At 38.7% G+C, this 24,850-nt stretch overlaps 1 protein-coding gene across 4 annotated transcripts; it reads left to right on the top strand.

Annotated features, from left to right (window-relative positions):
• On the top strand, positions 7,452-11,985 carry LOC107608834. 4 transcript variants are annotated; one of them, XM_021107212.1, is made up of 11 exons: positions 7,452-7,662; positions 7,899-8,048; positions 8,966-9,125; positions 9,266-9,298; positions 9,386-9,436; positions 9,551-9,586; positions 9,707-9,797; positions 11,066-11,303; positions 11,402-11,492; positions 11,574-11,623; positions 11,716-11,985. In XM_021107212.1, the coding sequence occupies exons 1-11, from the start codon at positions 7,572-7,574 to the stop codon at positions 11,757-11,759; spliced, it is 1,035 nt and encodes a 344-aa protein (XP_020962871.1). In that variant the 5' UTR covers positions 7,452-7,571; the 3' UTR covers positions 11,760-11,985. The 4 variants fall into 4 exon arrangements, with proteins under 4 accessions (XP_020962871.1, XP_020962873.1, XP_020962874.1 ...); XM_021107214.1 differs by having other exon boundaries at positions 7,454-7,662; positions 7,899-7,970; positions 8,981-9,125; XM_021107215.1 differs by lacking the exon at positions 7,899-8,048 and having other exon boundaries at positions 7,455-7,662; positions 8,981-9,125.

Genomic DNA, 24,850 nt, shown 5'->3' on the forward strand with positions numbered 1-24,850 from the left:
TTTTGATTGCAATTAGAGAATATTATGTTATACATTTTGATTGTCAAATTTGTAATTAGACATTGATAAATATATATAAACTATAGAATAAGAGAGATAGAGAAAGAAAGAGAGTAGGAGGAGAAGAAAACTCTTTAATATTAGAGAAAAAAAATTTGATTTTAATTATAATAAATGTTAAAGAAATTTTAAAAGATTTCTTAAAATATAAGAAAGACGGAGAATAGAAGGTAGAGAATATAAACTAATTTGAATTAAAAGTATAAAATACAACTATAAACACTAAAGCTTAGTTTGATAAATTTAGTTAAAAATTGTTCGGTGGGTCGAATTTTGGACGGTTCGGGTGTAACTTCTGGGTGTGAAGGTGGGTCCAGCCTTGATCTGGGTCTGGGGCGCGAGATGCTGAAGCTGCCGACTTCCCGAGCTCTTCGCAAGGTGAAAGGGGGTGCCACCTACAAGGACACTCCGACACTCAAGTCAGACAATGTGCAGGTGGTGTGAGAGAAAGGAATAATGTGACGTACCTTGGGGGAGGGGTAGGACCCTCCCCTTATATACCCTGTCAGTAGGGCGGGCCCCATAGGGGAGGCCTTCTTCCTGGAAGCTTCCTTCTCCACAGTTGTCATGCAGCTGGTAGCAGGGGTGTGTGTCCGGGTCACAGACCGGACGGGTTATGCGCGTTAACCCGGTCGCGCAGATCGGGTTTCCTCGCGGGCCGGGTCGGCCAACGTGTCAGCTGGGCTGGGCCGTAACAGTGCCCCTAACGCGCCAGCTATGGCCGTGAGCGCCATTGGTGGCGCATTCTGTTTTCTCCTTCGCGTGTCGTCGCCTTATCGGTCGTCCATGGTGAGGACGCGCCTTCTGCGTGCGTGTAGGCCTGTTCGCTACTGGGGAGCATCCTTTGTCGCCTCGTTCCTCGCGCCGAGCATTTAATGCTCTTAATGGGTAATTCAAAACCCTGCGGGAAAAGACTATTTTGCCCCTGCCCTTCGCGCTTCTCAGAGTTGGTTTCTTTTTCAGTTTTTATTTGGTTTCACTTCAGTTTTATTGTGCTGCAACTGCGTCTTCTTTGCTTTCTCCTCTTTCTTTCCAAAATCTCCACTGCGAGCCTCTGCTTTACCCGGATCCTTATCAATTCTTCGATCCCCTTCGATCATCATCACTATCCTGGTAAGCTTCCGATTCTTTTCCCTGGTATTGTTGTGGTGTTGTTTATTTTCGTTGTTCATCTGCCTGATTTTGCATGTGCGTTGCACTATTGATATGAACTGCATACTTGCTTGCATTTTAGCATTAGGTAGATACTGTAGGGCGGTTACCATTTTAGGATTTTGCTTTTCTGGCCTTGCTCTTGGTTGTAGATTTACACCCTGCCTTATTATAGTTGTTGAATAGGTGAATTATAGTTTCCTGGTATTAGTACCGGCTTCCCGGCCTCTTAGACTGATATTGGGTGGTGCCCCCACTCTAGGTATGGCCCAGCATCCTGTCATGAAGGTCGTGAGACCGGTGCCCTATGACTGATATGCATGGGTGACTTCAGATGTGAAGGAAACCCCCAATCAAATGTCCCTGGAGGAACTTACCGAGTTCCGACGGGCCGATTATCTTTGCGGAGGAACTGACGAGGAGGTTAATTATGAAGTTTTCGTTCCTGCCGACAACGAACGAATATTCCAGCTAAACTTGCACTCTCCCCAGGTCCCCGATTGGATGTGGTTGTATAAGGCCATGTTTACTCGCCTGGGAGTTCGCCTCCCCTTCTCCCCCTTTCAGATGGTGCTATTTAACCGTTGTGATGTGGCGCCATCCCAACTGCATCCGAACAGTTGGGCTTCTATCCGCTGTTTTGAGATGGTTTGCGAGCACTTGGAGCTGCCGGTCTCCGTTGAACAGTTTCTCTTTCTTTTCACTTTAACAAATCCTTCAAAGGAGGGGAGGGCTAAAAATGGCTTCATGTCCTTCCGAGTGGCCCAAGGCCGAAGGATCTTCGGTGTATTCAAAGATTCTTATCATGGTTTTAAGGATAAGTATTTTAAGGTCCGCTCGGCCGAAGGTCGGCATCCGTTTGGCTGACGTTAGAAGGGGAACGTCGCATACCGACTTACTGGAGTTTCGGGGCGGGAGCTAATGCCTTCACCAAAATAACGTATAAAGGGTTATCCCCTGAAAACAAGAGGGTTGCCGACGTATTGTTGGCTGTTTTTGGGAAGAATCTCGTTAACCCTCATCTTCTTATGGGTGATCGGGACATGGATAGGAATTATATATGTGAGTGGCCGTCTAGCGATTTACTTGTGCTTACTATTGTTCTCATTTATCTGCCCGATTTGACGACTAACTGGCTTCTGTGTTTTGTTGCAGTGTCAATGTCTGCCGAGGTAACAGGACTTGATGCTTTGTTCAACACTTTCTTAGCTGGCAGCGATGATGACTCTGCTACCCCCGCTCAGGAGGTGCCACCCGAGGATACCGTCAATCCTGAGGTTCAGTCCCAACCTTCCCAGGGGGAGGTGGCCGGCACCAGCGCTGACTCTGGTCCCCAGCCAGAGGTGGAAGTTGATCCGGAGCCCCGAGCAGAGGCGGAACTGGAGGAGGAGGTGGTTGTCGTTGACAACCCTAGGAAAAGGAAGCCATCTTCCAGTCCTGAGAGGGTTCTCACCGTCATGGAGAAGAACTTTGATGCCGGGAACTTTATCGATTCCCAACTGCTTCCCGGCACAGAGAACTTCTTCTATGGTGGGGACTTCTCTTCACAAGCAAGGTGGATGTACCGCACTTTGCTCCGAGGGGCCGTTATAGCGAGAAAGGCAGAATCTGCCTTGGCAGGGACGCGGTCTCTGGAGGTGAAGCTTGAATCCTCTGTCAAGGCTAACGCCAAGTATAGAGATGATGTGAAGTTGCTTCGGGAGCAGCTCGCTGCTGTCGAAGAGAAGGTCAAGGTTGCTGACGAGAAGGTAAAGACCGCCGAGGAAAAAGACAAGTCCTCTGACACTGTCGTGGCCTGCTTTACTGAGCGGGAGCTCACCCTGGAGGGTCAGCTTAACTCTTCTCAAGGTCGGGTGGATGAGCTGGAGAAGGAGCGTGATGAGGCGCTCTCGTCGGTCAAGACGGCTCAGGGTGAAATTGCTGAGTTTAAAAAGAAGTACAAAGAGACCGTGAAGCAGGGCAAGAATGCCATCCTGATGACCGAGGAGGCCCTCAAGGCTCAAGTGAAGCTGTTGGCTCCCGATTTCGACACCTCGGCAGTTGGCGTCTTCAAGACTATTAGGGATGGCAAGATCGTCGACATGCCGAAGATGTAACTTGTACTCTTGTAACGTGAACTTTGTAAGCTTTTGAACTGCTTTTGTTGAAACTGTTTGCCGCTTGGTCGGCTTGTAATATACTGTGCATTCCCTGCTTAGTCGGTAATCTTCTTATATTATATTCTCTTACCGTTTTGTTGGCAATGACTATTTTATACTTGTTTACCGTTTCGCTGGTAATTAACGAAGCCAGGCCGTGGCTTTTATTGCTTTTGTAGCCGTTCATTGTGGTGTATTATTTTGGTGGTTCCCGAGGTGATCAGTCCCGGAATACCGTGTTGCCATAGCGTTGATTACTTGGCATGGTAGTTTGATTAATGACAACGTATAGAGAGGAAGGAAATGATTTAACATAAGTGAACACTAAGCGGTGACTGGTCAAACACAAAGTGATAACAAATATATGACAAAGGTAAATAATGCAAGATAATGTAACATGGATGATAACATGGATCTTACTAAGCCAGTTAGAATGGCAGACCTTACGATCGGCGTGCTTGGCCTAGGAATAGAATCTTCTTAGATTGCCCGTGTTCCATGTTCTCAGAACTTCTTTGCCGTCCAGTCGTTCCAACTTGTAGGCACCATTGCTGATCACCTCCTTCACCCTGTATGGGCCTTCCCAGTTTGTTGCCAGCTTTCCTTCCCCTAGGGCCGGGAGCCCAATGTCGTTACGCCATAAGACCAAGTCATTCTGCTCGAACTCTCTCTTGAGTACTTTGGTGTTATAGCGTAGGGCCATCCTTTGTTTCAATCCTATTTCCATCAAGTGGGCCATCTCCCTAACCTCGTCTACTAGGTCTTTTTCTATATCCTTCTCGACTCCCCCCAAAAGCAGCCCCCGGCTCGGCTCGCCGATCTCTACGGGTATTATTGCGTCTACCCCGTAGGTTAGATGGAAGGGGGTCTCCCCGGTAGACGATTGTTGAGTTGTGCGGTAGGACCAGAGGACTGAGACTAACTCGTCCGCCCATCCTCCTTTTTTACGGTGAAAATTTACTCAAGGGAAAAAGAAAAGCTTAAAAGTACTTTATTAGCCATTCCTAATAGAGTTTGTTTGACTTCTTATTTGTGGACATCCATCACTACAGAGGGTTATTTATGCCTAACTGCTCACTTTGTTGATCTGAATTGGAAATTGCAAAGTAAAATTTTGAGTTTTTGTCATATGCCTCCTCCTCACACGGGATTTGAATTGTCTTCCAAGATTTTTGAGCTTTTAAATGAATAGGGAATTGAAAAGAAGATTATGACTCTTACACTAGATAACGCATCTACTAATGATACATGCCAATATCATTTGAAAAGTACATTAAATATGCATGATTAGTTGTTGTGTGATGGAGAGTTCTTTCATATTCGTTGTTCTGCTCATATCTTGAATCTTATTATGCAAGATGAATTAAAAATTGCTCATGATGCATTGGATAAGATTAGGAAAAGTGTGAAATATGTAAGGGGATCGAAAAGTAGAATGATAAGGTTTAAAGAATGTGTTTCAGCGATTCAGGGTTTGAATTTTATAAGTGGGTTGCATCTAGATGTTACTACTCGATGGAATTCTACGTACATTATGCTCGAAAGTGCTATCAAGTATCGGAAGGCCTTTGAGTATTTGAAGACAACCGATCATGCTTATAAGTATTGTCTTTCAGTTGATGAATGGGGGAGAGCTGAAAAAATATGTGAATTTTTATACCCCTTTTATGAAACTACTAATTTGATTTCTGGCATATCTTACCCTACTTCGAATTTGTATTTTCTACAAGTCTATCATCATATTCAATGTATTTTGATGAGAAGTTTGAGAAGTGAAGATGAGCTTTTAAGGAGCATGGGAGGAAAGATGATGAACAAATTTAAGAAGTATTGAGAAAAATATAGTGTCATTCTTGCATTTGGTGCTATTCTTGATCCTAGACTTAAGATTTCTACTTTAGAGCTTATGTATGAAGAGATTGATGCTGAGACTGCAAAAGAGAAGGTGGAACATGTGAAAAAAAAATTATACAAACTTTTTAAAAAATATGACAAGAATTCTCTTCCAACTGTTCAAGCACAAGGACCTAGTATTCAATCTTCATCCATGGCCCATACTCCTAAAAGTGCAAGCAAGAAGCGACTCGCAATTGTTGGTGTAAGTAATATTTAACATATTTAAATTCTCTTATTAATTGTCATTATTCTATACTAACAAGATGTGATTATTTCTATTTTGATAGAAATTGATGAAACGTAACCATCAAGCTGAGGTCTCTAGTGGAAAGAATCCACTTGATACATACTTGGAGGAGCCACTTTTGTCAAAGGATTGCTTTGAAGATTTAGATGTTTTGGAATGGTGGAAATTATATGAGAGTCGTTATCCGAAGTTATCAATCATGGCACGTGACTTATTGAGTATTCCAATTACTACGGTTGCATCAGAATCTACCTTTAGTATTGGAGCACATGTCATTAACAAATATAGAAGTCGAATGTTACCAGAAAATGTTGAGGCTGTGATTTGTACTCACAATTGGAATAAAGGCTTTGTTGATGGTAATTACATTGTTAATTACTAATTTAATATTTATATAACATTTAAGTATTTATATCTTGTTCTAAATTTGGGTATTCTTCTAATTGCAGGTGAAGGCGAAGGTGAAGATGTGAATCCTCAAGGTGTTAGGAGAGGCGGTGTTTCAACTTCTGGATCAGATTTAAATTTTATTGATTTAAAAGTTGATAATTAATTTATGTGTGTTGATTTAAGGATTTTTTTGGATGTCTTGTTGATTTATGAATTATGTTGTGTTTTGTTTTAATTATGGGAGAATTTATGTGTGAATTATGTGTTTGTTTTGTTATTATTATGCACTTATATTTGAGACTTTGAGACTTATTATTCGTTATGTTATTTTTATTATTGTTAATTTCAATCAAAAAAGTTATATGGTTAATTATAATTTTTTTATGGATTAATAATTAATTTAAAATATTACTCTATATATTAAAAAACTAATTCGATGAAATAATTTTATTATAAAATAAAACTAACCCGCCAATTCGCCTTTTGGCGGGAAGGAATAGCAAGTTGAGCCCATATTAGTTTGACGGGGCGGGCCAGCCCGTCCATATTTAAGCGGGCTTTGGCGGAGCGGGGCAGTCCGCTTTGCCACCCCTAGGTACAATGCTCATCCAATACCAATACTTTAGCTAGAAAATAAAATGGGCTGTCCAGCTAGCAAGGCCTGGACTACTACCTCGTTTTTTAAGAAAATATTAGAGGTACTCAAGATCTGTTTAATAGTCATCTTTTATCTTTTGTAAAGGATTTTTTATTTTTATAAATTAAATAAATGTAATAATTATCAAAATAAATAATTTAAAAAATATTTACCGAAATAAATATCTCTTTCTTATTTCGTTTACACGAGATAGTTTTGTAAGTATTTTGTTTACAATATAAACGAGATAAGATAGATGGACACAACACGTATATATCTCGTTTATAGTGTAAACGAGATACATGTATTTTTTAAAAAAATATTTGTTTTAAATAATAAAAAATAGGCTTAAGTACTTTTTTTGTCCTTAAAGTTTGAAGTGAAAATCAAAATCGTCCCCGACCTTTTTTTGTTATTAAAATCATCCCCAACGTTACCTAAAAAATAAGTAACAATATTAAAAAAATCTGAAAAAGATATTATTACTAATATTTTTTAATTAAATAAAAATTTTTAAATCTCATAAAGTGAATTTTTTTTCTTCTTGTGGCCGTTTTTTTATTCGTTTGGTATTAATTCTCTCTGTTTCAACTGCTACAATTAAGAGATCTTTTTTAACTATGAATATTGTGAAAAATAACTTAGAAACAAAATAAAAGATAAATTTCTTGCTAATTGTCTTTTAATTATATTGAAAAGAAAATTGTTGAAAATTTTGACACAAATTTTATTTTCGGTGAATTTTATGATACGAAGAATCGACCACTTCGTTAGTAAAAAGTATACACATATTTTTTTTATTTTAAAATATATTTTCTATCCGTATATTTTTATAATACATCTTATATTATATAATTTTTTTACATAATTTTTAATATTATATGTGTTATTGGCCCCCATAATATCATTTCTGGATCCGTCCCTATCTATAGCTTCTTCTCAACTCAAAATAACAAGTTTACACAAACACACAAACACAACAGAAATCATAGAACAACCTACTACTTCTTCTTCTTTCCCACCCTCTCCTTTGATCATTGGGTGAGTTACTATGAGGAGGAACAATGTTCTATTATTGTATTCTCTCATTGCGCTTGCCGCTTACTTCTCTCTCCGATTTCAAGCTCAAGCTGCTCCTGCAGGTAGCCCCAAAATATAAAAAACCAAGGAAAATTTCAGTGTCCCGGTTTCTTTAATTAGTTCGATTTTCCAATTTCTTTAATGGACTTTGCTAAATTTTGAATCATTTTGCTTTATGTTGATGAGTGCTAATTGATTCCCTTCTTACTTTGCATGTTTTTTTCAAAAGTGGGTATGCTTTTCTTTCTTTTTTCGTTTTTTAGCTTGATAAATAATTTAATTAATGTTGGTAAATCAGGAGCATTGATTAACCATCTTTCTTCACTTCTCAAATGGACAAGGTCTAGTGCCTCCAAGGCGCCAAATTCAGGTTCATTGTGCAGTGATGATAATAATAATAGCTTCGTGATTTGTGTGGTACATCAATTCTATGGTTTAGTATGTAAATGTAAGTGTAATTTGTTGTTGTTATTATTCCTTTTCCTTTTCAGATGGGAGTGTTCTTCAATTTGAGAATGGCTATGGTAGGGGAAGGGGATTGGGGGTGGGAGGGAAGATAGCGAAGAAGAGATGCTGGGGAGTGGAGTGGAGTGGGGTGGGATTTTTTTTAATATTATTTTTATTAATAGTTAAGGGTAATTTAGTCAAAAAAATATAATTGAAGTAAAAAATGACGATTTTATAAAGTTTTGTAACGTTGGGATGATTTTAATAGCAAAAAAAGGTCGGGACGATTTTAATTTTTACCTTAGACCTTAGAGATGAAAATAATTAAATTAATTTAAATTTAAAACATAAAAAATTCGTATGTATTTAAGAAAAGATAACATAACCGTGTTAATTGTCAATTATTATCAACTTCTCTTGACAATTGGCAAAGGGTTATCTTATCTTTCCTTTGAACACCTGCCAATTTTTTATTTTTCTTTTTCACTTCTTACCCGACGCTGCAAAGTAACCTTCCTGTCCAACCAGGTAATTTTCTTCCTCTCTTTTCTTCTTTTTGGTTTCTTTATTTGATTCTTCTTCTCGTTCACACTGTCGATTAATAATTTATTTGTCTATTGCTTTGATTTGCCATATTTAATTTAGTTTCGAAGCTTTTAGCATCTAATCTAAACCTAGAACATAAAGAGCTCGAAAGTTTGATTGGGACAGGTGACAGGTGGGTTTCATCGACATAATTAATATTTATAACCTTGATCACGATCATGAACTAGAAGAAGCTAATCAACATGCGAAGTAAAACTTAATGAAGAATAATATCTAGGGTTTCATCTTGCTACAATTAAGCTCGTGCTCCTTGATTCTCTTAATTCTTGAAGGTTGCTATAGTGCTTTTGTAGATTAACATCAGATTCTTAGCTTTTGTGTTTTCAGAAACCCTAGAAGAATTGGAGTTCGAAGGTGGCATGGAACCATCACCATCAATGCGATACAATCTGCGATCTCGTGGTCGTATAATCGGCAACCGCCTTTTGAGGTTACGACGAGGAGTTCCAGTCTATAATCATCACCACTCATGGTTGTTACTTATTACAAGCTTCATGCTTTCTCTTCTAATTATTATTTCTTTACTTAATTATCATTCCTGCCAAATTAGTGATATATTGTTTTTTTTCTTTATGTTTTTCCTTTACAAATCAATCTTGCTTGCAATCAAAGTCAAAAGCCTTATAGGCCCTCCGTTAAAAAAGTGTGAGTAAACTTGAATCCCTTTTTTCCCTCCAATTATGATAATATTAATACTTTTTCTTGCAAATAAATCTTGTTTATTCACCAAAGACAAAAGCCTTGTGGACCCTCAATACTTAGAGGCACTGATGAGGAACTAGGGTGAGTCAAACTTAAATTCTTTTTTTGTAATAATAATTTATATCAGTTTATATGTATTTCTCTCTCACAAATCCATTTATATATTTGTCCCTGGCAAATCTATTTTGTTTGAAGAAATCAAAGGCCACATCATTGTAAGATTAGAAAAGAGTAAGTGCACTTGAACTCTCTTTTTATTTATTTTTGTTTCACAAAATGATATGTTTTGCAGTATAACAATTTGTTATTTACCCCTCATTTTTTTTTCCTAAAAATTCCGAACTCCTACAGACAACGGAGACAAAGTAGATTACGTTTTATGGAGAAGTATCGACCTTATCCATTTGTGGCAATGCAACACTACAACATAATGCTAAAAGAGGTTAATATTAACTTCTCTGTCATTGTCTGTTGGTTTTCTTTAGTTATGTTACTTTTATGTCAGAAAAAATTTGTTGCTGTTATTTATTATTTAGGGCGAACGAGACTAAGTTGGTTAATGTTACGTTTGTCCAAGGATGTTTTGGACTTCCAATGGTCCATAAAAACTTTTCAAAATGATTAAAATATCTATATATCCTTATTCAATGTGATATTAAAATTCTCAATTGTCAACCTTTTTCATCTCTTCTTTCACGAACCCAGTTCTCCCCCATCCCTTCAGCCCTCTCCCACCGGACCATACCATCACTTACCCGAAAACCCTGCCTTACACCACTCCATGTTCACCACTTCTGATTAAGCTCTCACTATTATTTGTGTTGGATCTGTTCCTTTTTCCTCTGCCAACTAAAAGTGTATCTGCATGAACTTTCGTTGTTGAACCTGCGTGAAAATCCGCAACGTAGTTGCTCTAGTAAGGGTTTTGTGAGTTAAATTCATGTGTGGTTTTGGGAAGAAATTTAGGGATTTGGGTAGGAGTGAGGGTTTGCCTGAAGGTGATGTTGATGGTGGTGAATTGGAATTTGATTTTGATTGGTGTAAGAAGGTTGTTGGGGTTTTGAAAGGTGAGGTTTTGGAAAATGTGGTTAATAGTAACGGGGAGTGTGAGGTTTATGATTTTGAGGAAGTACATGAACGGGAGAGTGCTGTGGAGATAGAGGGAATTGTGGATCTTGAGGACAATGCTGGGAAGGTGCCTTTTGAGGAAGAAGGCGATGATTGCAGTAGAGGCAACGAAGAGTAATGGAAATGGAAAACTGAATGAACAAATAGTAATGGTGACTGAAGTTGTTATTAGGGCTAATTTAGAGAGTAGGTATGTAATTGTCATTGTAATATTAATAGTTTTAAAGTGTTTCTATGGCCTTGCAAGTTTTCAACTATGGGTTTATTGCTATTGCTAAAAATTGCAGAATGCAATATGCAATATGAAGCCATCAAAATGTGCTTTATATAATCCTAGAATTTTACTCTTCTTGAACCGATGGTTCGCAGAGAAGTAAGCAAATAATCATTATGAACGTTTGATACTGTAATTCATTCACACTGATTTGGGATTGAGAGCAGGAAGAGACAGGGACGTAGGCAAATTTAAAAGAATCAAGGGATGAAATGGAGTTTTCCAATGCTGTGTATTACAAGATTCCCTTTAGTTTTGTTTGTTACTTTGATTTTTAAAAAATTCTATTGCTATTATTTGTTTTTCAGGAAGAACAGTACAAAGTTTATGATCGTGGAGATGGGATTATGACGGCTTACAAAAAAGTTGGTGTTTTTCATCAACTGCACATTTTGGGTGTGCCAAAATCTTTTGAATACATGCAGAACTCATCAGATGATGATGTTCCTGTTAAGCACTTTTATGCCCGGATCCATGAAGCACCCAACAGTAAAACTTATGTAGATCACTGTGAGCCTTTTGAAGGAGAAGGACCTTCATGGAAAGGTGTCTTTTCTGATGTTTTTTACTTTACCTATTTTCTGATGTTTTTTACTTTACCTACAGAAACTATCTGACTTTTCACTTTTTGGAGTATATTGTAGGTCTTGATATTACCCGAGTTGTTCCCTTGTGCTGTAAAATTTGTGGTCTTGCAAATAGGCGTGCTATCAAGTCAAGATCATCAGAATTGAGGTCTTATTTTATTACTATCTTTTAAATTGTGTGTGTGTGTGACATTATAATGACTGCTCTCTTTTTAATTTGACATTGAAGCAAGCAAGCTAAAGCTGATGGAGAAGATTTGGATTCAGAATCATTTTATGGTTTCTTTTTTTTATCATATCTATCCCATGCATATAATGTGGTGGATGGTGTTTGATTTACTATGTTGCTTGTCTTTGTATGTTTTATGTAGTGGTTACGCGGACCCTGATGCCCCCTAAAAAAGAAGGCGTGTAAGCTATCTGAGAAGACTTTAAGCACTTACGGGTTATAATGCCAAAATCTCAAAGTCGGCACACTCATCTTTATCTGCATCTTTACAGGCTTTAGACTTCTTGAATATCTACATTATCTTTTCTTTTATGTAGAATTCGACTTTTTTAACGCGGTCTTTATTTTTAGTATTGAGAATTCTCTGTTAAGACTCCATAAACAATTAATAAAACCTCTTTTATTCATAATAGAACCACAATGATTCAAAAAAAAAAATTTGATGTCCAAAAATTTCCTGCATAAGAATTGCTAAATTATCACTTGTTCAATAATGAAAAAAGAAATCAAGATGGATTTTCTTCGATTAAAAAAAGGAGACAAACAATGATAATTTAGTTTGGAAGAATCAAAATTTTAATTATTCTAACTTACTTATCTTCTAAATAAAAATTTATTAATATTTGGTTGCGATGTTGAAATATTAATTATAATTCATAATTTTTATACTTGTCGGTGTAAAAGATAATATTTGGAGAAATGCAGTGTATACTTTTTTATTATGCCAAGTGAGTATGCTAGGAAAGATTAGTAACATTCCGAAATTTAGTTGAGATTTAGATGGGTTAGTTAAGGTAAGATGGTAGCAAGTGAGACTTGGTTTGGTATAAAGTTTTTAATTTTTGAAAATAGCTTATAAAAGCTGTCTTTTAAAAAACAGCTTTTTAAGAGCTGCAGCACTTGCATTTGGTAAAATTAAATTAAAAATAATTTTTAATAAGTATCAGCATTATATTTGTGTTTGGTAAAACAGTGTTTAAAACTTAAAAAAATTATAATAAAAAATAACTAATCAAATTAGTAGTCTATTGCAGGAAATTAGTGTAATATGATGTAGAAAGCATAAAAAGAACCCAAACCTTAATGACAAATTCAAAGAGAATTCGCAGAGAGAAGCAATGCGAATATGAACTCGAAGAAGAGAAGGAAATCAGTCTTCCGTTTAGGGTAACGGTGGCGTCGGCATAGCTCCGATGACGGTGGCGTTGGTGAAGCCTCCACTGATTTGGGAAAAACCTCAAACCTTAATATGAGATTCGAAGAAAATTCACAGAGAAAAGCACTGCGAACATGAATCGGAGAAGAGAAGGAGACGAATCTTCTGTTTAGAGTAACGGCGGCGCCGGTGCCGGCTCCGATGGCGGTGGCGATGGTGAAACTCACTAAGTTGTGGAAGAAATAGCTCTGCTAGGGTTTCAATCTTCAAAGAAAAATGAAGAAAAAGGTGAAACCAAGTATTAAATAATAGGAGTAATTTAGTCTTTTTATTTTATTATTTGCATTCCATTTCCATTGGAATGAAGGATAACCAGGGGGGAGATGGGAATTGAATTTGTGGTAATTCAATTCCAAGGAATAAAAGTTACCTTGGAATGTTTTTTTAAAGTTTGAACCACACATAGGAATTTCATATTCCCATTTTAAAATTCCTGGGAATGTTCTTTAATTCCCCCAACCACACACACCCTTCAGGATTATAATGCCAAAATCTCAAGTCGGCACACTCATCTTTATCTGGCTGGATCTTTACAGGCCTTAGACTTTCTTTATTTCTAGTATTGAGAATTCTCTTTTAAGACTCTATGAACAATTAATGAAAACCTCTTTTATTCATATCAAAACTACAATGATTAAAAAAAAATTTAATGTCCAAAAATTTCCTGCATAAGAATTGCTAAATTATTACTTATTCAAGAATGAAAAACGAAATCAAGACGGTTTTATCTTTGATAAAAAAAAGAGACAAATAGTGGTAATTTAGTCTGAAAGAATCAAAATTTTAATTATTCCAACTTACGTGTTTTCTAAAATAAAAATTTTTCTTAATATTTGGTTGCGATGTTGAAATATTAATTATGAATCATAGTTTTAATATTTGTCGGTGTAGAAGATAATATCTGTAAAAATGCAGTGTATGCTCTTTTATTGTGCCGAGTATGCTAGGGAAGATTAGTAACATTCCGAAATTTAGTTGAAGTTTAAATGGGTTAGTTAAGGTAAGATGGTAGCAAATGTATGCTCTTTTATTGTGCCAAGTGAGTATGCTAAGAAAGATTAGTAACATTCCAAAATTCAGTTGAGATTTAGATGGGTTAGTTAAGGTAAGATAGTAGCAAGTGAGTATACTAGCAAAGATTAGCAACATTTTCAAATCTAATTGAGGTTTGGGAGGTAAATAAGCGGAGATGGTAGTGGGCCTATGTCTGTTGGGTTTTTCTTTTTTGATTATTAACAGGAGAAAACAAGTAGGCTTGGTTATAGGGACTTTGCGTCTTTGCAACAATATGGTATTGCATGAAATCTTGCTATGTATGTCCCGTGAAAACCGTTTAATTTAATTAATTTACTCAACTGACCTAATTATTTTTAGTATAATGAGACGAAACAAAACAAATTTATATAATGGAATGATATCCCACCAGACGACGAGACCTTCAAGTGTATGCTTGTATTAAGAAAATAATTAAAATATATTGGAGTTATCAAAATTAAAAATACATCTAGAAAGTAATCCAAGACTAGCATACTATATAATATTGTTACGGATCCGGCCCACGGATCTTACACCCAGAACGGTCTCCGAACCCGATTACCAGGGTCCGACCCCCTTCGCCCTTTTAGAAGGCCCGGAACCAGCCCACTAGAGCTCCTAATCAACTTTCGAATTCAAACATCTCCCTTATCTTAGCCAAATAAGATAAGATAAGATAAGATAAGATAAGATAAGATAATTCAAACGTCTCCCTTATCTTAGCCAAATAAGATAAGATAAGATATTCACCATCACCTATAAATAGAGGACCCAGGTCCCTCCAGGTATTCATTCATTCCTCACACCTTCTACCTCTTAGATCCATTCTGACTTGAGCGTCGGAGTGTCTTTGCAGGTACCACCCCCATTGCTCCAGGCAAGTGATCCGGCATCTGCCTCAACCCGCAAGTTCTCGATCCATCTCTCAACCCGTACCAGAGACATCTTGTATATTGGCGTCGTCTGTGGAGACTTTGCAACGTTGTGGCGGCATGGCGGATAACCCAGAAGAGCAATCATCAAACTCAGATTTCTTGCGTGTAACTGAGAGCAAAAAGGAATAATGTTTCCTTAACTTGCATCACCTTTGCATGTTTATGCATCCTTTTGCCCTACTCCAACGGCGAAATCCCAAAGGAATAATGTTTCCTTAACTTGCATCACCTTTGCAGGTTTATGCACCCTTTCGCCCTACTCCAACGGCGAAATCCGAAAGGAATAATGTTTCCTTAACTTGCATCATGTTTATGCACCCTTTCGCCCTACTCCAACGGCAAAATCCCAAAGGAATAATGTTTCCTTAACTTACATCACCTTTGCAGTGATAACACACCTTCGCCCTATTCCAACGGCGAAATCCCAAAGGAACAATGTTACTTGCAATTACCTTCTTAGTGATAACACTCTTTATGCACCCTCGCCCTACTCCAACGGTGAAATTTCAAATCCTCTGAGCCCAAAGTCTCGCCTCCCTTTAGTGGGACACCTCCATCTCTTGGACCCTCTCATTCACCACTCCCTCATCCGTCTCTCCAAGTGCCATGGCCCCATCTTCTCGCTCTAATTCGGCTCCATGCCCACCAAGGTTGCTTCTTCTTTTGAACTCTTCAAGCTCTTCCTCCAAACCCACGAGGTCACCTCTTTCAACACTAGGTTCCAAACCTCTGTCATCCGCCGCCTCACCTGTGAGAACTCTGTCGCCATGACATCATGAACGACCTCCTTAAATGCTACCACCGTGGCCAAGCTCAGACCTCTCAAGAGCCAATAGATCAAGAAAGTTCTCAAGGTTCTTGCACAGATACGGGAGACAGCCAAATCGTGGCGGCATGACGGAGAACCTCGAGGAGCAATCCTCCACCCGACACCCCAACTCAAACTCACAAAGCCCAACTCCCGAACTCCAAGATAACACTCCTCCCACCTACGGGAGGATAATATACGCGGCACATCGCCAACCAACCCCAACCTAGCAACAACCAAGAGAGAACAACCGTCCTCCCACTGAAGCCCGGCCACCCGATGGCCTGGGAGAGAAGGCGGTCCAGATAATCCAAGAGTTGTGCCTCAGGGTGCAAAACCTCAAAGGCCAAGTCACACCCAAAGAACGGTACCACCCGGAGCATACAAGCCAAGCGACCTCCAGGACCTAATCTCATCGCGATACCAGGAACACCAGGCCCCCTGAGCAACAACATTGCAAACAGCACGATCACAGTGTTTCCCTAGACCCGAAACACCGACGCGGAGAAGACGACCGACGGCACCATCGGGAGGCCAAACGAGCAGGAAACATGCACGTGATATTGGAAGCCATCCCGTTCACAGAAAAATCCTTGAGAGCCAAACTCCTGAAGGACTTCAACAAGCCCACTGACATGAAATAGGACGGGACCAACGATCCCCGGGAACACCTAACGGCCTTCGAGGCCAGGATGAACCTGGAAGGAGCCGCCAACATGATCCGGTGTAAGGCCTTCTCGATAACCTTAGCTGGCCCTGCGATCAAATGGTTCAACGCCCTCCCCAACGGATCCATAACTGGCTTCCACGATATCTCACGGAAGTTCATGGCCCAATTCACCACCAGAATCACCAAAGCTAAACACCACATCAGCTTATTAGGGGTCACACAGAAATAAGATGAATCCACATAAAAATACCTGGACCGCTTCAACGATAAATGCCTAACGATTGATGGACTCACGGATTCTGTCGCAAGCCTCTGTTTAACCAACGGGCTCATGAACGAAGACTTCCGCAAACACCTCACCACCAAGCCAGTATGGACCATGCACGAGATCCAAAACGTCGCCAGAGACTACATAAACGACGAGGAGGTCAGCCAGGTCGTCGCCGCCAATAAACGGCAACACCCCACACGGCAACCCGACTTCCCGCCATAATCCGATGCCCAGAGAAAGTCAAAGAGACCAACCCAAACAAACCAACACAAACCGACCACCCAGGATCGGGAAATTCTCGAACTACACCCCCTGACAGCCCCGATTACCGAGATATACCACCAGATAGCGGATCGGGGTATTATCCCGAAAGCCCGACAACTACCTTTACTGCGACTATCACCGAGGTAACGGGCACAGGACACAAGACTGTTTCGACCTTAAAGACGCCCTCAAACAAGCTATAAGAGACGGCAAACCCCCAGAGTTCGCCAAAATCATCAGAGAACCAAAACGCGCGGAAAAAGACAGGTCGCCTGAGAGGGAAGGACGCAACCTGAGAACACAAAAACAACCTCCCAGGGAAAGTCCAGAAGATGACCCGGCCATAGTAGTAAATGTCATCACGGGCAAGGATGTGTCAGGCAAGTCAAGATCAACACTAAAAAAAGACCTCAAAGTCTTGGCCGTCAGAGATCAAGCCCCAGCTACCACAGCCGACAAAACGATAACTTTCTTGCCCGAGGATTGCTAGCACATCACCTCGGCCGAAGACGCACCTTTCGTCATCTCGGCGAGAATCGGAACAGGACTAATTCGGAGAATACTGGTAGACACCGGCGCAGACTCCAACATCCTCTTCCGAGGTGCCTTCGACAAGCAACGAAAATCTCCAAACACATCGCAACGGTGCCACGGGACTCGGAGGCAACTTCCTCAAGCCAGACGGTTCCATCATTCTTCCCCTTACCATTGGGACGGGAAGCCAGAGGAAGACAATCCTGTCCGAGTTCGTGGTCCTCAAGAACTCCACCGCTTATAACGTCATCCTCGGAAGGAAAACAATCAACGACCTCCCCGCCGTCATCTTTACCAAATATCTTCTAATGAAGTTCACGGCAGAAGATGGCTCCGTCGGAACCATCCACGGAGACCGGGAAACCGCGGTAGAATACGACTACATCAGCCTAGCCTTACGCAAGAGATCCCGAGACGCGGCAGGAATCTTCCTTTCCGATCTCGATGCACACCAGAATCCACGCAGAACCATGGGAGGAAACGACAAAGAAGCAAAGTAGGGCCTTGCAGACAAGGTCAGGAGTATAGCACACCTACGTGAGCTTGCCCTAAAATAGAGAATAAGCCTAAGGTACAATGGCAGCACGGTACGACGAGACTTCGGACCAGGAGACCTCGTCTTATGACAAAACAACATCGGTCTACCCACTCCCAATAAAACGAATATCCAAATAACAAAACGGGTATCCAAATAACAAAAATAGCGGCCCGGGGATCGATCACTCTGAGGCCAACAAAACGGATATCCAAATAATAAAACGGATATCCAAATAAGTAAACGGCTACCTGGGAATCGATCACCCCGAAGCCAATAAAACGGATATCCAAATAATAAAACGGATATCCAAATAAGTAAACAGCTACCCGGGAATCGATCACCCCGAGGCCAACAAAACGGATATCCAAATAATAAACCGGATATCCAAATAAGCAAACGGCTACCCGGGAATCGATCACCCCGAAGCCAATAAAATGGATACCCAAATAATAAAACGGATATCCAAATAAGTAAACGGCTGCCCGAGAATCGATCACCCCGAGGCCAACAAAACGGATATCCAAATAATAAACCGGATATCCAAATAAGCAATAAAACGGATATCCAAATAATAAAACGGATATCCAAATAAGTAAACGGCTACCCGAGAATCGATCACCTCGAGGCCAACAAAACGGATATCCAAATAATAAATCGGATATCCAAATAAGCAATAAAACGGATATCCAAATAATAAAACGGATATCCAAATAAGTAAACGACTACCCGGGATCGATCACCCCGAAGCCAATAAAACGGATATCCAAATAAGTAAACGGCTACCCGGGAATCGATCACCCCGAGGCCAACAAAACAGATATCCAAATAATAAACCGAATATCCAAATAAGCAAACGACTACCCGGGAATCGATCACCCCGAAGCCAATAAAACGGATATCCAAATAATAAAACGGATATCCAAATAAGTAAACGGCTACCCGGGAATCGATCACCCCGAGGCCAACAAAACGGATATCCAAATAATAAAACGGATATCCAAATAATAAACCGGATATCCAAATAAGCAAACGGCTACCCGGGAATCGATCACCCCGAAGCCAATAAAACGGATATCCAAATAAGTAAACGGCTACCCGGGAATCGATCACCCCGAAGCCAATAAAACGGATATCCAAATAAGTAAACGGCTACCCAGGAATCGATCACCCCGAGGCCAACAAAATGGATATTCAAATAATAAAACAGATATCCAAATAAGCAAACGGCTACCCGGGAATCGATCACCCCGAAGCCAATAAAACAGATATCCAAATAATAAAACGGATATCCAAATAAGTAAACGGCTACCCGGGAATCGATCACCCCGAAGCCAATAAAACAGATATCCAAATAATAAAACGGATATCCAAATAAGTAAACAGCTATCCGGGAATCGATCACCCGAGGCCAATAAAACGGATATCCAAATAACAAAACGGATATCCAAATAACAAAAATAGTGACTCGTGAATCGATCACCCGCAAAACCAACAAAACGGGAATCCAAATAAGCTAAATAAACAAAGTCTTGAAATCGGCCCACCAAGAGGCCTAAAATAAGTTCACAATAACGGCCCAAAAAAGGCCACACAAAACAAGCATGAGCTGACGGTCTTCCAACTCGCGAAAAGCCATACTGACCAACATTCTACCAATTGGTGCATGATGACGTCACGCCTTTTTCAGGCCCCTCACAGTCTCCCGAACTACAGAGAATCGGACTCTCCAATGACTTAGCATTGAGACCAAGAAAACATACTCTCATGCTCCGGGGGCAACTGTTCCAGACCCGATCTCCGGGCCCTTCTCTGGAACGGTCATCAAACCCGGCATGTGATGAGACCCCCAAACAACGCGCTCCTGGCCTGACCATGAAATGGCTAGGAACTCCCCAAATCCTCGACCTCGATCGGAAAAACCAAACAACGATCTCCTTGCCAAACCACAATGGCGAGGAAAATGTTTCTCCAGCGATGAGACCGAGCACCATCACTCTCTCACTCCGGGGGCAACTGTTACGGATCCGGCCCACGGATCCTACACCCAGAACGTTCCCCGAACCCGGTTACCAGGGTCCGACCCCCTTCGCCCTTCCAGAAGGCCCGGAACCAGCCCACTAGAGCTCCTAATCAACTTTCGAATTCAAACGTCTCCCTTATCTTAGCCAAATAAGATAAGATAAGATAAGATAATTCAAACGTCTCCCTTATCTTAGCCAAATAAGATAAGATAAGATATTCACCATCACCTATAAATAGATGACCCAAGTCCCTCCAGGTATTCATTCATTTCTCACACCTTCTACCTCTTAGATCCATTCTGACTTGAGCGTCGGAGTGTCTTTGCAGGTACCACCCCCCATTGCTCCAGGCAAGTGATCCGGTATCTGCCTCAACCCGCAAGTTCTCGATCTATCTCTCAACCCGTATCAGAGACATCTTGTACAAATATACTAATAATTTTCTTCTAATTACTTTATTTATTTATTATCAACATATTCAATAAAAATAAAGAGGTTTGCTCTAATACAAAAATAAATATAAAGAATATAATAATCTAAATAATATTTTTTATTATCACAAAATAAAAAGTTCGATTCACTTCTCACACTTGTCAGTTGTCAAGCTGCTTCACCATTTGAATTTGCATGAAATTTTTATTATTACCGAAAAAGTACTAGGAATAGATGCCCTTTCATCTTTCCCACAACAAAAAATGCCCTTGATAGGGGTAATTTTAACTAACTATAATTCAAGAAAAAACTAAGAAGCTGAAACATTATTTCTTATATTCATTCTTATATTTCGTATTTGCTAAAGTTTTAAACAGTTATTTCCAAGCTTTAGCTATTCAAAGTATTAAATTTCTACAATTTAATAAAATTTGCTTAGCACTATGATAAAATAAAGTTGTTAAAGTTCTAAGTATCACGTGTATGATTTTTTGTAATCCGAGGCGATTACTTTTTGTAATTCACATATGATAGAAATAGTTTTATGTCATTATTAGAGTAAATAGTCAAATTGGTCCCGAAAAATAGCTCATTCTTCAAACGAGTTCCCGTAAAAAAAAAGATAATAAAATTTGTCCCCGAAAAATTTAAAATTGGTAACGTTAGTCCTTCCGTCAGTTGGATGATGACGTGGAGGGCTAATGCCACGTGTCACAATATGATTGGTTGACATGTCAGATCGGTGACACGTGGCATGCCACGTGGCACTTCACATGTAAAAAAGTTATTTATAATCAAAATAGTCCTTGAAAGTTAAGACGTAAGTCATTTTCATTCCTAAAATTTTAAAAATTAATCAAATTAGTCCTTATATAATTTTTTTATTTTTTCTTGATAATATTAAATTTAAAATATTTTTTGATACTACTAATTTTAATAGAAATGTAATTGACAATAAAAAAAATTAGTAATTGTATCTTTTCTTCTTAAAAATTTGTTCAATAAAATTATATCTCTCCTTTAATTCTTGTCAAAATCTCTCAAAAAAAAAAAAACAGCCAGAATTTACCTTGTTTAACATTCATTAATTGTCGCAATAATTAATGAATACCAAATAAGGCAAGTTATAGCTGTTTTTAACTGATTTTCTTTGGTTACCATGCAATCTCTTTAATCTACCTCTTCTATATATAAAATATAGAAAAGGTAGATTAAAGAGATTGCTTTGCTTTCTAATATTGTCAAGAAGTTCAATAAAAATGTCTTTAAAGTATAAATTTTCTTTGTTTTATTTAGGGATTGGGTTGATCTTGCGTAACTTTGTGAGAATTGATTTAATAATATCGTATCTTTACCCTTTACAAATTGAGAAAATTAGAATGAAGGTATCGTAACACTTAAATAAAAAATTCATCTAATAAGACTCTTGGTCATTGTTATAAGATGTAGATTAAAGAGATTGCTTTGCTTTCTAATATTGTCAAGAAATTCAATAAAAATATCTCTAAAGTATAAATTTTCTTTGTTTTATTTAGGGATCGGGTTAATCTTGCGTATCTTTGTGAGAATTGATTTAATAATATCATATCTTTAATATCTTGGATAGCAGTCCATCCTTCCACACCTTTTTTTGAAGTTTTTTTGAAGATGGCCTAAAATTAGCGTCCAGCCTGCTATTATCTTTTTCTATTTCCTTAAATAGCTATTTTTTTCTATCATTCTTCAAAGCTATTTTCTCTGGGCCAGCCAACTTTTTGAAAGAGAAAGAGGTGAAGTCCCTTTCCGCTAGCCAGTTGGACTAAAGGAAGTGAGCTCTCACAGCCAGTAGGCAAGCTGAGTCTTTCAAGCACACTTCCTCTAGACCAATAGAAGTCTTTGTTCTTATTAAGAGACCTCTGGTTCATTTCTATTCTGGTAGGTCTTTCTCTCTCTTTTCCTTGCTTATCGTAACACTTAAATAAAAAATTTCATCGAATAAGACTCTTGGTCATAGTTATAAGAATGGGGGATGCTCCCATAAAGTTACACAAAATGTCTTTTTATAAAGACGCCTACGTGTCGTTATATTATTGGACGTTTTTAGTGAACCGATTTTTTAAAAATTTTTTAATTAACCAAATTAAAACCAATTTTAATATTCTAAAATTCGGCCAGACCGACCAGTCTAACCGATTCAATCAAAAACCGACTTGAAAAATAATCTGGTCCACTTTCCAAACCCACCCCTTCCCCCTAACAAGTAACACCCGCCCATTTCCCCTAGCACCCACCCATTTCCCCAATACGTGAATCATATATCACTATCACCTGAAGTCTGAACCCATAGCACCTTCCAAACTCACCCTACCAAAACCCTAAGTTCTCCCTGCAACTGTTCTGCCGCGGTGCCGCCGCCGTCCGTGCTGTCGGCGCCTCTGCTTCCTCTCTCGTAGTTCGGCATCCTCCTTCCCCCTGTCCCCGTCCTCCCTGGATTCTCTCGAACTTGGAGCAGCTCACTGCTGTGTTGCCACTCGCTGTCGTCTCGCCGGGCGCCGTCCATGTCGTCGTCGAAGGTTAGCGGCACTGCCTTCACTTCGGTTCTTCTCTTCCTTTTATGCCTTGTTGTTGATTTTTGAATGTGACCTTGTTGATTTTTGAATGTGAAACTGTGACTGGGTTAATGGAAAATCAAATAATTGATTTTGTGTTGTTGCTCTTTTTTTAATTCTTGAAGCTTTTGTTGAAATTTTCTTGCTGCTGCTAAAAATAGAAATCAAATCATTACTGAAATTTTTGTTTAGCTTTATTGATTTCAGGTTTAGTGTGATTAGGGATTACTTGTTACTGATTTTGTTTTGTTTTGTCAACACCTATAGGATTTCTATGTTCATAATTCTTGAATTTTGGGTGAATCCTCAATTTGTGTGCATTTAATTTGTTGTTTTCTACAAGTAAAGAACCTTCACCGAGAGAATGTTATCTACTAAAAAAATAAAAATAGCCAACAACTTTGAGTATGCTTTATTTTTTGTTCTGGAAAAGAAGGATGGTATTTCAAAATCTATATAGGTTCGAATGAATAACATGTTCTAATAGATAAATCATAATCCTAAGATGTAAGCTTATGACAGTACTGATGTAAGCATGGTCTGAGTAAATTGGTGCCATCTTCATTTTGTCCACTATAGACATTTTAACATAGAGCAATACTTGAGATGCCAAATTTCCAAGGTCCCATCCACTTTAGGTAATTTGGGTTTGTAGCTTCTATCTATTTCTTTCCAGTAGCCCACCACTTGCCAATAACTGCTGGATGCCCCTCATAATTTTTTGTTCCTGGAGTTGAGTTATCACAGATAAAGCACTGTCTTTGTGATGAAAAAAGAAAAATTTTAATAACTCCATTTATTTATTCCTTTGAGAAACTGTATTTAGATGGGCTTTCTGCTTTGCTTCTAGTATATTTTATGTTGGTCCTTGTTTTCAAGTTTGGATATGATCTTGCAGGGAAGATGATAAATGCTGTCTTTTTCCGGTCATCCTTTTTCTGTTCAAGTCGATACAAGCTCGCTTTGTCAATTGGCACATAGCAAATAGAGAAATCCAAGATTTTTCTCTCTTTTGTCCGGATTCAGATGCTTTTTGGGCTCATGAACCTGGTTTATGATAGCAAATAGGAGGAAAGAAGTATTAGAATGTGAACATGGATGTTAAGCTTTTTGACAAACCCATTGCTTAGAAGGAGGCTTTGTTTCGTCGTGGTTTTGAGTCATGCTGTGTAAATACATTTAGAGATATGTATAGGAGAATCAATCAAGTACAAATCTGTAGCTTTGCTTCATTGTAAAAAATCAGAGAGTACAGCTTCAATGGATAATGCCAACAAAGTCTTTAATTGTAATTAACTTTTTTACGACTTTATTATGTGTTTATAATTTCAATGTGTTTATCTGACCACTGACAACTCCCATTTTGCAACAGCACCTTGCTTGATTTGCAATAGCTTTACCACTTTCTACCGAAACAACAGAAACAAAGAGCTTCCCATTCCTTGGGTACCTACAAACAAGAGAATCAGCATTTGTTATTATTAATAGAACCATCTATTTCCTTTATTTCCCCGCACACTGAATTACTATTGAAAACAATTCTAAAATCAACATACAACTTTTTTAGCAGCAAAATTTGGATAAAAAGAGTATAATTTTGGTGATTTAAACATCTTTTTTCTTGATTACAACTACTTTAGAACTTAAAGATAAATCATCTTTGCTTACTTTTAATATGTCACTGTAGTCATTCAATATTATGGAATGTGGCCTTCTGATATTTAAACCATTTGACATGGACTAGATAATAAGACTTTTTAAAAAAAAAAAAAAAAACTAATTCATATACGTATTGTCATTCAAGAGAAAACAAAATACAATGAAGAACATAGAAAAACTAGAAATTGATATAATACTTGTCTAAGGTTTATATATGAGTAGTTTGTTGACAAATCTCAAGTTGAATGAATGATGAATGATCACGTTTTCTTTTTCTTGGTTATGTAATGTGTATCTTTCTTTTCT

This window comes from Arachis ipaensis, chromosome B07, assembly GCF_000816755.2.
Source record: "Arachis ipaensis cultivar K30076 chromosome B07, Araip1.1, whole genome shotgun sequence".
NCBI classification, from domain to species: domain Eukaryota; kingdom Viridiplantae; phylum Streptophyta; class Magnoliopsida; order Fabales; family Fabaceae; genus Arachis; species Arachis ipaensis.

Bases quoted from the DNA above. Each gene is read 5' to 3' on its own strand.
- LOC107608834 (XM_021107212.1), top strand. From the start codon at position 7,572: ATGAGGAGGAACAATGTTCTATTATTGTATTCTCTCATTGCGCTTGCC. The intron at 9,126-9,265 runs GTTGTTACTTAT...TTGCAATCAAAG, and splicing joins TATAATCATCACCACTCATG to TCAAAAGCCTTATAGGCCCT. The intron at 9,798-11,065 runs GTTAATATTAAC...TTTGTTTTTCAG, and splicing joins ACAACATAATGCTAAAAGAG to GAAGAACAGTACAAAGTTTA.